The 12847-nt window shown below is 37.4% G+C and overlaps 1 protein-coding gene across 1 annotated transcript in view; it reads left to right on the top strand.

Annotated features, from left to right (window-relative positions):
- kdm2aa (lysine (K)-specific demethylase 2Aa) overlaps positions 1 to 12847 on the top strand; it is a 49705-nt gene that overhangs the window by 13006 nt on the left and 23852 nt on the right. The window contains 9 exon segments of the mRNA XM_062032414.1: positions 5198 to 5376; positions 7967 to 8073; positions 8151 to 8244; positions 9290 to 9443; positions 9509 to 9624; positions 9699 to 9825; positions 9925 to 10133; positions 12181 to 12258; positions 12563 to 12687. Of these exon segments, the coding sequence (XP_061888398.1) occupies positions 5198 to 5376; positions 7967 to 8073; positions 8151 to 8244; positions 9290 to 9443; positions 9509 to 9624; positions 9699 to 9825; positions 9925 to 10133; positions 12181 to 12258; positions 12563 to 12687 (1189 nt within the window).

The following is a 12847-nucleotide window of genomic DNA, read 5'->3' on the forward strand; positions in this document are numbered from 1 at the left end:
ATAGAGGTCATATTATGATTGTTTTATACATTTAAAACACTTCCTTGTGGTCTACATCATTCTCTATCTGTGGTACGTGTACGCAGGATTCATCTACTGCAGGGGTGTCAAACTCATTTTAGATCGGGGGCCACATGGAGAAAAATCTACTCCCAAGTGGGGACTGCTAAAATCACGGCACGATAACTTAAAAGTAAAGACAACTTCCGATTGTTGTCTTTGTTTAAAAATAGAACAAGCACATTCTGAAAATGTACAAATCATAAGGTTGTTGTTTTTTTGTTGCGGTTAATAGTATATATACTTTATTTGTCGTTATTTATATTTTCTGAATAAATTACAGTGAGGTCCACAAGTATTTGCACACCCTGCAGTTTTACAAGTTCTCCCACTTAAAAATGAGGGAGAGGTCTGAAATGTTCATCATATATGTATTTCCACTGTAAGAGACATCATCTAAAAAGAAAAATCTAGAAATCACATTGTATGATTTTTTTATTATTTATTTGTATGTTACTGGGGTTCGTAAATATATTTGCACACATGAGAATCAGCAAGAATTTTGACTCTCAAAGAGCTTTTAGACTACCTTAAAAAAAAAGTCCACCTTTACCCCACAACTAATCACCCACCCACCACCCCTTTGAGCTCATTAAAGTCACCTGTACAGCCCACAGTCAGTCAAGGTCCAACTGCTACCATGGGCAAGACCAAAGAGCTGTCAAAAGAGGCCAGAGACAAAAGTGTAGAGCTCCACAAAGCTGGAAAAGGCTATGGGACAATTGGGAAGCAGTTTGGTGAGAATAGATCAACTGTTGCAGCAATTGTTAGAACATGGAAGAGGCTAAACATGACTGCTAATCTACCTCGGACTGGGGCTCCATGTAAGATCTCTCCTCGTGGGGCGTCACTCATGATAAGAAAAGTGAGGAATCAGCCCAGAACTACACGGCAGGAGCTGGTGAATGACCTGAAGAGAGCTGGGACTACTGTTTCCAAGGCTACTCTCAGTAGAACACTACGGCGTAGTGCTTTAAAATCATGCATCGCACGGAAGGTTCCCCTGCTTAAGTCAGCCCATGTCCAGGCCCGTCTGAAGTTTGCCAATGGCCATCTGGATGATCCAGAGGAGTCATGGGAGAAAGTCATGTGGTCAGATGAGACCAAAATATAACTTTTTGGTATAAACTCCACTTGTCGGGTTTAGAGGAAAAAGAAGGATGAGTATCATCCCAAGAACACCATCCCTACAGTGAAGCATGGGGGTGGAAACATCATGCTTTGGGGGTGCTTTTCAGCAAAGGGGACAGGACGACTGCACTCTATTAAGGAGAGGATGAACGGGTTCATGTATTGAGATATTTTGGCCAAAAACCTCCTTCCCTCAGTCAGCATTGAAGATGGGTGGTGGCTGGGTCTTCCAACATGAAGCACACAGCCAGGATAACCAAGGAGTGGCTCCATACCAAGCATATCAAGGTTCTGGAGTGGCCTAGCCATTCTCCAGATCTAAATCCAATAGAAAATCTTTGGAGGGAGCAGAAACTTTGTGTTGCTCGGCGACAGCCCCGAAACCTGACAGATCTAGGAAGATTTGTGTGGAGGAGTGGGCCAAAATCCCTGTTGCCGTGTGTGCAAACCTGGTGAAGAACTATAGGAAACGTTTGACCTCTGTAATTGCATTCTGCACTAAATATTAACACTGATGATACTTATGAACCCCAGTAACGTACAAATAAATCATAAAAAAATCATACAATGTGATTTCCAGATTTCTCTTTTTAGATGATGTCTCTAACAGTAGAAATACATCTATGATGCACATTTCAGACCTTTCCCTAATTTCTAAGTGGGGAAACTTGCAAAATTGCAGGGTGTGCAAATACTTGTGGACCTCACTGTATGTGATAATGTCCACCGGTCAACTCATGGGTGTTAATTTTCAATCTATCAAGATAAAAATTATATCAAAATCAAATTACAGGATGTTATTTATGTAGTTTGATAATTTTCCTCGACTGATGTACTAACATCATGTGGTTTATTTTGTACATATGTAACATCATCTACAAAGATACAAATAATTGCTATTGCGACATCCAGTGGACACATTTAGAACAGTTGTTTCTTTCATTCAAAATTTTAGGTTAATTCTATACTCACCAAACTCATCCCGCGGGGCGGATAAAACTTGTTCGCGGGCCTGAACCGGCCCTCGGGCCGTACGTTAGTCACCCCTTGTCTACTGGTACGCCAAATAAACACTTGATATACACTACCGTTCAAAAGTTTGGGGTCACATTGAAATGTCCTTATTTTTGAAGGAAAAGCACTGTACTTTTCAATGAAGATAACTTTAAACTAGTCTTAACTTTAAAGAAATACACTCTATACATTGCTAATGTGGTAAATGACTATTCTAGCTGCAAATGTCTGGTTTTTGGTGCAATATCTACATAGGTGTATAGAGGCCCATTTCCAGCAACTATCACTCCAGTGTTCTAATGGTACAATGTGTTTGCTCATTGGCTCAGAAGGCTAATTGATGATTAGAAAACCCTTGTGCAATAATGTTCACACATCTGAAAACAGTTTAGCTCGTTACAGAAGCTACAAAACTGACCTTCCTTTGAGCAGATTGAGTTTCTGGAGCATCACATTTGTAGGGTCAATTAAACGCTCAAAATGGCCAGAAAAAGAGAACTTTCATCTGAAACTCGACAGTCTATTCTTGTTCTTAGAAATGAAGGCTATTCCACAAAATTGTTTGGGTGACCCCAAACTTTTGAACGGTAGTGTAAGTACAGTGTTTTATTTTCCGATGTTCTAACAGTGTTACTATTCAAACTGTGTGTAATTACACTTAGACTTAGACTTCCTTTTTATTGTCATTCAAATTTGAACTTTACAGTGGCCAAAAATATGAAATATACTTGTTAAATTAAACTTCTGCCTTGTTTTTTTATGAATACGTAGGCCTACTACGCTACTGTATTTTATTGTTGGTCAATATGGTAGAACTTGGAGAACCAAATTTTTTTCTGAGGTGGTACTTGGTAAAAAAAAAAGTTTGACAACCACTGGTCTACATAACATGTAATGGTTGGGTTTTTGTCCAAAATTATGCATGGATTATGTTGTTCAGACCATTTTCAAGCCGCTCTCTGACCGTCTCTTAAGGTTTGTGCTGTTTTGTAGGCGGTCTTATTTATGTGGCTCCACTTCAACAGCATTTTATCATTACAGGCAGAACTATTTAATGCTCATCCACTAGAGAGCAGAAGGTACATAATTAACCTATGTACTATATCCAACCGCTTTCTAAATAACACGATAATTGGTGCCGTCTTGGTGGTGTGCCATGCAATTGTTCTTATGTAAAATATGCACATTGGCTCAGTAAATGTTGTAAAATACTGACTTAAGCAATTAAGGTGCATCTGGTCGACACATTGACTTAAAAGAAACCGCAGTTTTTTGGAATTTTGTCTATCATTGACAATCTTTATGTGAGGCAAGCACACATGTTTTTCTTCCTTTAATGCATTTTAACTTGTATATAGATGCTAGCAAAAGTCAAGCTAACAATGGGGGTAATGGGATTCGATCTATTCCGCCAATAAAGCGTTCTAAAAAAACATCCATCAATGTTTTCTATACAGTACATGCTATAAGTGTACATGTAATGTAGTAACAGACACATTCTTAATAACATGTAATATTTGCATATTTTTGTTTGTATATGGCATCGCATTAATTTCACAGATGCTTCACAACATGTTTTTCTTTCAACCAACAGCTACTGCTAATCATGGCAGAGACTTCACAAGAAACAACGACAACTACTTAGGGACAAATGATAATCCAGAACCTTATATTTTTGAACCTGAATATACAGAAGATGAGCTACAAGTTTTAGAAGCTGAGTGATAAGCAGATCCAGCAAGTAGCACTTTTGCTAAGTGCTAAACAATAAATATAAAATATGAACATAATAAAACAATCACTTAATGTACAATAACTAGAATGCCGACTGATAGGATGTTTATATCTTCCCCTTTAGATGAAGAATTAATCATAATCCTCACGCAGGTAAAAAGAAAAAAAAAAGGTGGACGCAAAAGAGTGTCTTTATAGACTTAGACTTAGACAAACTTTAATGATCCACAAGCGAAAATGTTCCACACAGTAGCTCAGTTATAAAGGATGGAAAGGATAATGCACACAAGGGTGCAAAAAGAGGGCGAAAACCAAAGGTGTAAAGTAGACTAAAAATGTTTGTCTCGAATTAACTTTGACCAATTCAGAGGCAATGCAGCAGCTCACTGGCCCAGTATGTCAATAGCTGCATACCTCCCTGTGATCATGGCGTCGCTAAAAGTAGTTCCTCTGTGTTAGGTCTTATAATAAGAATGCCGCTAATACTTGGTTGATATTCACATCAAGTAAATGGAGTATTGTTAGCGGTTTTTGGATGTTTTTTAGAGGGCTTTATAATCACAATAGAGGACTCCTATTATCTGCATTGTAAGCCACCTCATACTTGCTGTATATTACAAATTTAAATGTATACAAAAGAAAGACGTGTGTTCTTGTCTCACATAGGGATTGTGAATGATAGGGAAAATTCTAAAAAAATAAGGTGCTTTAAGAACACAAATGGCAAAAAAAAGCAGGTTAAAATATTGTGCAACAATGCCATTATAAAGGCACTTTAGATCCTATAGTATCATGTAAAATACAATACATGATTGTTTTTGTATATTGTACATGTTATGTGTAGTGTTCTGTTTGTGGCCATTTTTCCAAGAAAGGTGTTTGTGTGTTGAATAAAATCTGTCACTTAGACAGCCCTTTATCTTTAATTTCAGCTAGTTTGTATAGTAAATACTACTCAGCTCAGCCACTAAGGGTCGTAATGCAAAAGCTGCATGCTATTGCATTCATAAAATAATGGTCATACTGTAATTACAGTATATTACAGTACCTTTTCTGTTTTATTAGTGGGTATATATGACTTAGACACACAACAGAATGTAAAATACATACTATAATATATTTTACTAAATGCATCTTTTAAAAAAAAAAATCCCAAATGTATAATTTTGAAAACTGTAGAAAATAATGTAAATATATATGGAGTTTAATATTATAAGATGTTATAATTTGTGTCTTTATCTTGCCATTCTCCACTTAGGTAGCAGACGTATGATTGATGTCATGGATGTGAGCACTCAGAAGGGAACAGAGATGTCCATGGCCCAGTGGACACGTTATTATGAGAGTTGTCCGTCTCAGAGGGAGAAACTCTACAATGTCATCAGTCTGGAATTCAGCCACACAAAGATGGAAACTTTGGTCAAGAGACCTTCCACGGTATGTTCATACATGCACTTATTTTTTATGTCAATGATTAATCAATACATACATAAAAGGCTTGTATCTTTCAAATGTATATTATATTAAATTAACTTTGTATCATACACTGTACATCATTGTTGTATATTTTAAATTATTGGCAAGCACCTAAGGGCAAATAAGCTATTGATACAGTATGTCTGTGTAAAGAACTAATGATCATTTAATGTTTGTTTTCATCAGAGAGATGGATGCAGCTAATAGTTTTGGTTAGTCAGCCTGTAAATTTACTTAAACTTTGTGCAACCTTAAGATTGACTACACACACCTACCCATGGGACCCAACTGTGTCTCACACATAAAAGAGTCATAAGTCAGCAGAAGATTATGATTTTTTTTTTTTACTTTCATCGCTTAAAATCTTTTAACAACTTCAGCTCTGTCTATTGATATAACATTTTTATTATTTTTTATGTTTTGTTTTATGGCCCTTTTTTTAAACACAGACAATTGCATGCATTTCGGCACAAATGCATGCAATACATCCATCTTTGCCCACATACAAAACAACAATAATAATATAAGCATTAAGGTAACATTAAAATCTGATTTGAACTTGCAGAACGTGCACCCTTTATGGACATTTTTTTTAGCTTTTTCTATGCAAACTTCCCAGACAAAAATTCTCTGAGACTAACAAGATGTGTTTTTAATCATGTTGAAACAAATCTTTTATACATATTCTCACTGTCCAAGATAATTTTCATTGCATTTCAGTTGTTTAAAGTCATACATTTATGCTCACCAAAGCTATGCAAGAATTATTCATCATTGTCCTCTAGTGCCATCTAATGGTCAAGGGGCGCAATTCACCAAAATAATATTTTTTTGTTTTTCATCCATCCAATCAATTTCTACCGATTGTCCCTCTCGGGGTTGATCATAATTAATTTGGTTTTAATGTAAAAAGCATAGTAATAGACCAATATTTTAGTCTTTTAAAAATGGCAGTTATAATGGAAGTCAATCGGACAGAAAGAGATCTTTAAATTAAGTGTGTATACTATATTTTAATCTCATTTTCTAACAACAGTGCAATCAAAAACACAATGCAATTTTAAAGATAACTTGTTTGAAAAGTCCACGTTAGATTTTAGCCCGCTAATCTTCAAACTGAACAATCTATTACATAAGACACTTAAAAATACCGTTTTGCTCAAGGGTTTCAATGAAGAAATGTAGGTATAGTTGTCTGGAAAGGCAAAATGAAATAACCAATAAGGCAATAATGCGCCAAGAAAAAGGTTGAATGGATTGAAGTACTGGAGAAGTCCATGATCAACTTGTACACATGAATGGATACAATCTCTTCCAACTGTATCAGTTTCCTGTTGGAAGTTGTAGCGAGTCACGAGCCCCCTCCTGCAACTCCACTAGGGGGACACCGATCTATGAATGGCACTTGTTATTTTTAGTAGCAGGAGTAACTAGTCAGCAAGAGTCCTACTATACTGCACTTCATCATAATTACAGCTATTGATACAAGTATTTGTACTGTTCAATCAATATCAAAATATTACATTTAATCACTTTTTGGCAACCAAGAATACATTGATTTAATGACTACATCCAAACACTTTACCAATTTATATTATGTGCAAGAACAAATAACAGTTAACATTGTATGTAGCTTTGAAACAAGAAATACATTTTTAACACATGAAAATCGGATCAATAACATTCCTTTACAATCTCATTAATACCATAGAAATAGACAACTCTTTCCTGGTAAAGGCTTAAATAATTTCAAACACATATCGTTACAATAGCCACAAATATAAGTGTTTTTCTTACATGACGTAATAAGTTGTGGGCAGACAGAGCCCAAGCAATGCAGCACTCCCGCAGCGGGAGTCAGTTTTTGGCACAACACTAGACGCAGCAAATAATAGATTTAACTAATAGTTGTGCAGATATCACGATCAATGGCTCGGCTGCTGATTGAATCATAGCAGTAATAATAAAATGTGTCCTCTTCACTTTTGCCAGTTGTACAGATATGATGTGAAACATGTTAAATCCATACATTCTGGTTTTGGCGGTGACCAACTTTCTCATCTCACAAGTTAAAGCATCTGGTTGGCTCTCCTTTATGACAAACCCCCACTCCTCTTATTTAAGTACGCCGTTTAAGAGCTGTGATTGGATATAATCCAAACTTGTCCCACACATCTACAAGACAAAATTAAGCATGATTGGATTTCTGTCAACATTTTAGTCTCTGAGTTATATTTTAACGAACATGTCAGTTAATTGTGTTATCGTCTTAGTCAACGCTTTTGATCAGTTATCGTTTTATTTTTATCTGCTACGATATTTAAAAACAAAACCCAAATAAAATAAACAGCTTCCAGCACAGGATAGGCACGGCTGACTCTGTGGGCGGGCAGTTGTGTGGGAAACACACAACTAATTACATCTAAGATTAATAATCTCATCACAACCCTTCGAGACAGACGACCGCTCCACTTAGTCTGGTTTCTATTGTTTTCTTTTCCTTTGGAGGGAGTTTTAAATGTCTTATTTCTCTCTCTCTCGACCCTCTCAGCTAGATCTTATCGACTGGGTTGACAACATGTGGCCTCGTCACTTGAAAGAGAGGCAGAGGGACTCGACCAACTCAATTAGTGACATGCAGTATCCCAAAGTGCAAAAGTAAAGTTTATTCTGTTCATTTAGTCTGACAAACATTTTTATTCATTGACGATTTTGCTGGGGTTTTTTTTTCACAGATACTGTCTGATGAGTGTGGATGGATGCTATACAGACTTTCACATCGACTTTGGAGGCACATCTGTGTGGTATCATGTTCTGAGAGGCAGCAAGGTGCGTGTGTATTTACAAAACCCAAAGCCAGTGAAGTTGGCACGTTGTGTAATTCGTAAATAAAAACAGAATACAATTATTTGCGAATCCTTTTCAACTTATATTCAATTGAATACACTGCAAAGACAAGAAAACTAAATTTTTTGTGTGCAAATAATCATTAACTTAGAATTTAATGGCCGCAACACATTGCAAAAAAGTTGGTACAGGGGCATTTTTACCACTGTGTTACATGACCTTTCCTTTGAACAACACTCAGTAAACGTTTGGGAACTGAGAAGACCAATTTTTGAAGCTTTTCAGGTGGAATTATTTCCTATTCTTGCTTGATGTACAGCTTAAGTTGTTCAAGAGTGCGGGGTCTCCGTTGTCGTATTTTACGCTTCATAATGCGCCACACATTTTCAGTGGGAGAGAGGTCTGAACTACAGGCAGGCTAATTTAATACCCACAGTTTTTTACTACAAAGCAACACGTGCAGAATGTGGCTTGGCATTGTCTTGCTGAAATAAGCAGGGGCATCCATGAAAAAGACGTTGCTTGGATGGCAACATACAGTATGTTGCTCCAAAACCTTTCAGCATTAATGGTGCCTTCACAGATGTGTAAGTTACCCATGCCTTGGGCACTAATACACCCCCATGCCATCACAGATGCTGTTTTTTTAACCTTGCGCCTATAACAGTCCGGATGGTTCTTTTCCTCTTTTGGTCTTAAGGACACGACATCCACAGTTTCCCAAAACAATTTGAAATGAAAAGAAGACGCTTACGCTGCTAAAGAAGCTGCCCCAAAACCAGCAGCAAAGAAAACTAACACAAACACAAATTATAATCATGGGGGGGTAAAAAGATTGTGCATTCCTGTTTCAAAATAAGAGTCAGCATGGAAAATTGTTCACAGGTAGCAATAAATCCATTTATAGCGGTCAAAATTCATTGGTGGCGGGTTATAACAAAGAAATAAATGACTGGGAAACACTAACAATGTAGTTTAGGGAAAACTAAGATGCAGCACATCAACATTTATGCTGGTGTTTTCTCAGGTTTTCTGGTTGATCCCTCCAACCACTCAGAACTTAGAGCTGTATGAAAACTGGGTGCTGTCTGGAAAACAGGGTGATATTTTTCTGGGCGATCGAGCATCTGAATGCCAGCGGATAGAACTTCTGCAAGGGTGTACCTTCATCATACCGTCAGGTGACTATTGACATAAATGTTACAGTTTGTAATGTATGCACATACTAACACGTTCTGTTTCCTAGGTTGGATTCATGCTGTCTACACACCCGTGGATTCGATTGTGTTTGGAGGAAATTTTCTCCACAGCTTTAACATTCCTATGCAATTAAACATCTGCAATATTGAGGACCGCACACGGGTAGGTACAGACAAGCTGCCGACATGAAGAAACACATTTTCAACTGGCCGGTGATCCTCTTCCACCTTTCACAGGTTCCAGTGAAGTTCCGTCACCCATTCTTTTATGAAATGTGCTGGTATGTGTTGGAGCGATATGTCTTCAGTCTGACCAAGACGTCTTATCTTACGCCAGATTTCCAGAAATGGTCTATAGGCACCGGTATGAGGACAAAGGCATAACATTGTTTTTTTGTTGTGTATAAAAGCATACAAAAAACTAATTTTTATATGTCAAATGAACAACTTGTGTCTGGCGCAGATCCAGCTAGTGAACGAATGAAAGAAGAAGATACAAGTGCACCTGAAGAAGATGATTCAGAGCAGCTGTCTGAAAGACCAGTTCTTTTCACTCCGTTGGAACTGGAGGGGTTGTGGACCTTGGTGGGGAAACTTGAGTCACTGCCATCCAACAAGAAGTGTGTCCCTGCAGGGATACACAATTCCCAGGCACTCATCACACATTTTAAGGTAACATATGTGTGTTTGCAGACACCATTTCACCATTATAAATGTTTATTATTTAACAGTACAGCAAACCCTCGTTCATCGCTGTTAATTGCAGGTCCTGACTGTGGTAAACAAATTTCTGCGAAGTAGGAATTATAGATTACCGTATTTTTCGGACCGTAAGGCGCACTGTCAATGAGCTGGTCTATTCGGGTCTATTTACAAGGCGCACTGGATTATTAGGTATATTAAATGGGTCATATTATAGGTTTTTTCTACACTTCCACTTCATTGTGGTCCACATAACTTTTAATAGAGGTTATTTGGCCAAAATGTTGCATAGATTATGTTTTACAGACCCCCAAGAATACATGTTTGCAGTGTCATTGGGATGTTTATATTAAGGAATGTGATTGCTTCTTTCTTTCTCTGACATTCCCACAATGAATGAACAAGAGTTCCCTCAGCTGCCCGACACTTGATACATAACTTGCTATCTACTACACCAATTTTAAACAGCTGAGAAGATGTGAAATACAATCTATTCAAGATTTTAATAGACTTGATGTGGAAGCGCTAAAAACTACAACATGCTGGCCAGGAGGGGACGCAGTCAAAGTGGAGGCACGTAAGCAGGACCGCCCACTAAATGGTGCGTTCCGAAGAGACAGTCAGAAAGCGGTTTGAACACGGTGTGTTAAACGTAGTATTTGCAAAATTTTCACCAAAGAACCTCTAATACATGTTATATAGACCACAAGAAAGTGTTTTAAATGTAGAAACAAAACATAATATGACCCCTTTAACACTGGTGTGGAGGAAATGTGTATTTGTGAATTAAAAAAGTCATTCATATGATTTTGTTTCTGCTTGAAGAGTTCTATTTTCCGACAGTCTCAGAGTCCATGAATGCGGGGATTCAGATGGCGATACCCTGCGCGAGAGCCGCTTGTGCGCACGCTTAGACGGGTGTGGATGTTGTTTTGGTAATTTGTTGATTGACTACCTCCTCGTAATCATTTTAACATGCGGACAAAAGCTACAGTATTTTAATAACACACAAAATCATAAAATACCGGGAGATTTGTAACTTCAGTCAGAATGTGATAGACAAGGACAATTTGGAGGATTCTGCAGAATCTGGTAGAGTTGGCAAGTGTGAGCACGTGGCATGGTTTTCCAGCATGCCTTGTTGTCTTTACTATTATCACTTTTGACTTTATTATCATGCTTTTTTGATGGGTTATTTTGTACAGATATTGTTTAACATTTAAAATAGTGTCGTTTTTAGCCGTGTACCATTAAATTATTGCCCCTTTTTGATGGTAATCTGATACCCTTAATTAGAATGGTTAGTGCAAGGCATCATATTAATCCCTCTATGACCATAGTAGAATCATTGGAAATATCTAACTATGTATATTAAGGAGGTAGTATTTGTTGTATGATCTGGAGTCCTTCAATAATTTCAATCGCCTTAAGGGCTTGCTGCGTGTTGATTTTCATATGGTCTCGCAGGTTGAATGAATTACCTGAGAGTTTAACACTTATTTTGTAAATAATTCTTTATGTGAAACGTCACCAAAATTCATCCATTCGCTATATGGCTTGTTCTCATTAGAGATGGCAAAAACAGTCAAGTAGTTGTCAGGGAAGACGCATGTTGATATGTATAAATTTGGTGAATCTTAACCCAGGTTTTGTGCTTGGTTTGGGGATTGCAAATTCCTTGCAGGTTGTTTCTTAGTTCTAACACCGTAGCTAAATGTGTGTCATCCCTTTCTGAAATCCATGTTATAGTTGAACTCTCATTCATATATCCAGTGTATATCTAATGTACGTGGCAGTTTTTTGTCTTAAAGCTCATTGATGTTTTATTTTCAGCTCTATGCATGCTTTGATGAGTTTTAAAAATCCAATCAAATCACTGTAGTTGGTATTTAATGGTCTCTAACATGACAGTTTTTCAGGCAACATTTTTCCCAGTTTGTGTGTAGAATTTGGAGTCTCTCATTTCATCCTAATATTGTATCTTGTCATTAAACTAACAGTAACAAGTGTCTTGCAGGCAATACTAAAGGAGCACGCTAACGACAATCCCAAACAAGCTTACACTGGAAAACCTATTGTCAGGTGGCCAAAGAGGGTAAGTATCAATCTTACACGTTATATATTAAGGGAATGCATTGACAAAGACACATTTGGTTATTCATCTTTCTTGATAAATGGATTTATTTTACTTTTAGCAATAACAAAAATGCACTGCAACTGTATTTTTGTATAGTAACGATCAAATGTATACACTACTATTAGGTTTCCATTATTTTTACTGAATGTGTTTGTACAAAACAAATGTAGCAGCACTGAAATATGGACCATGAAGCAGAAGCCATACGTATATTGGCCCCTGCAAATTTAAATAACTTGTTCATTTGTGTGTTTTTCTTCAGACGATAACTTATCATCCACCTCCTCCACCACAACCTCATCTTCGTTCTAAACCCACCAATGCTCCAATCCAACGCACACAGAAGCCTGCTTCTTCCATGTCTGTTCTGAGAAGGCGTAGGGTCAGGTAATCAATGGACTATAAACATTTTTTGGAAGGGACTTTTAGTTACTGGAACATCTAATAGTAATTCTGATGATCAATCCTTTTTCTACCACTTGTCCCTCTCGGAATCACGGGGGGACTTGAAGCCTATCCCAGCTGTTCGTGGGCGGAAGGCAGGGTA

This window comes from Entelurus aequoreus, linkage group LG22 (assembly GCF_033978785.1).
Source record: "Entelurus aequoreus isolate RoL-2023_Sb linkage group LG22, RoL_Eaeq_v1.1, whole genome shotgun sequence".
Classification (NCBI taxonomy): Eukaryota; Metazoa; Chordata; class Actinopteri; order Syngnathiformes; family Syngnathidae; genus Entelurus; species Entelurus aequoreus.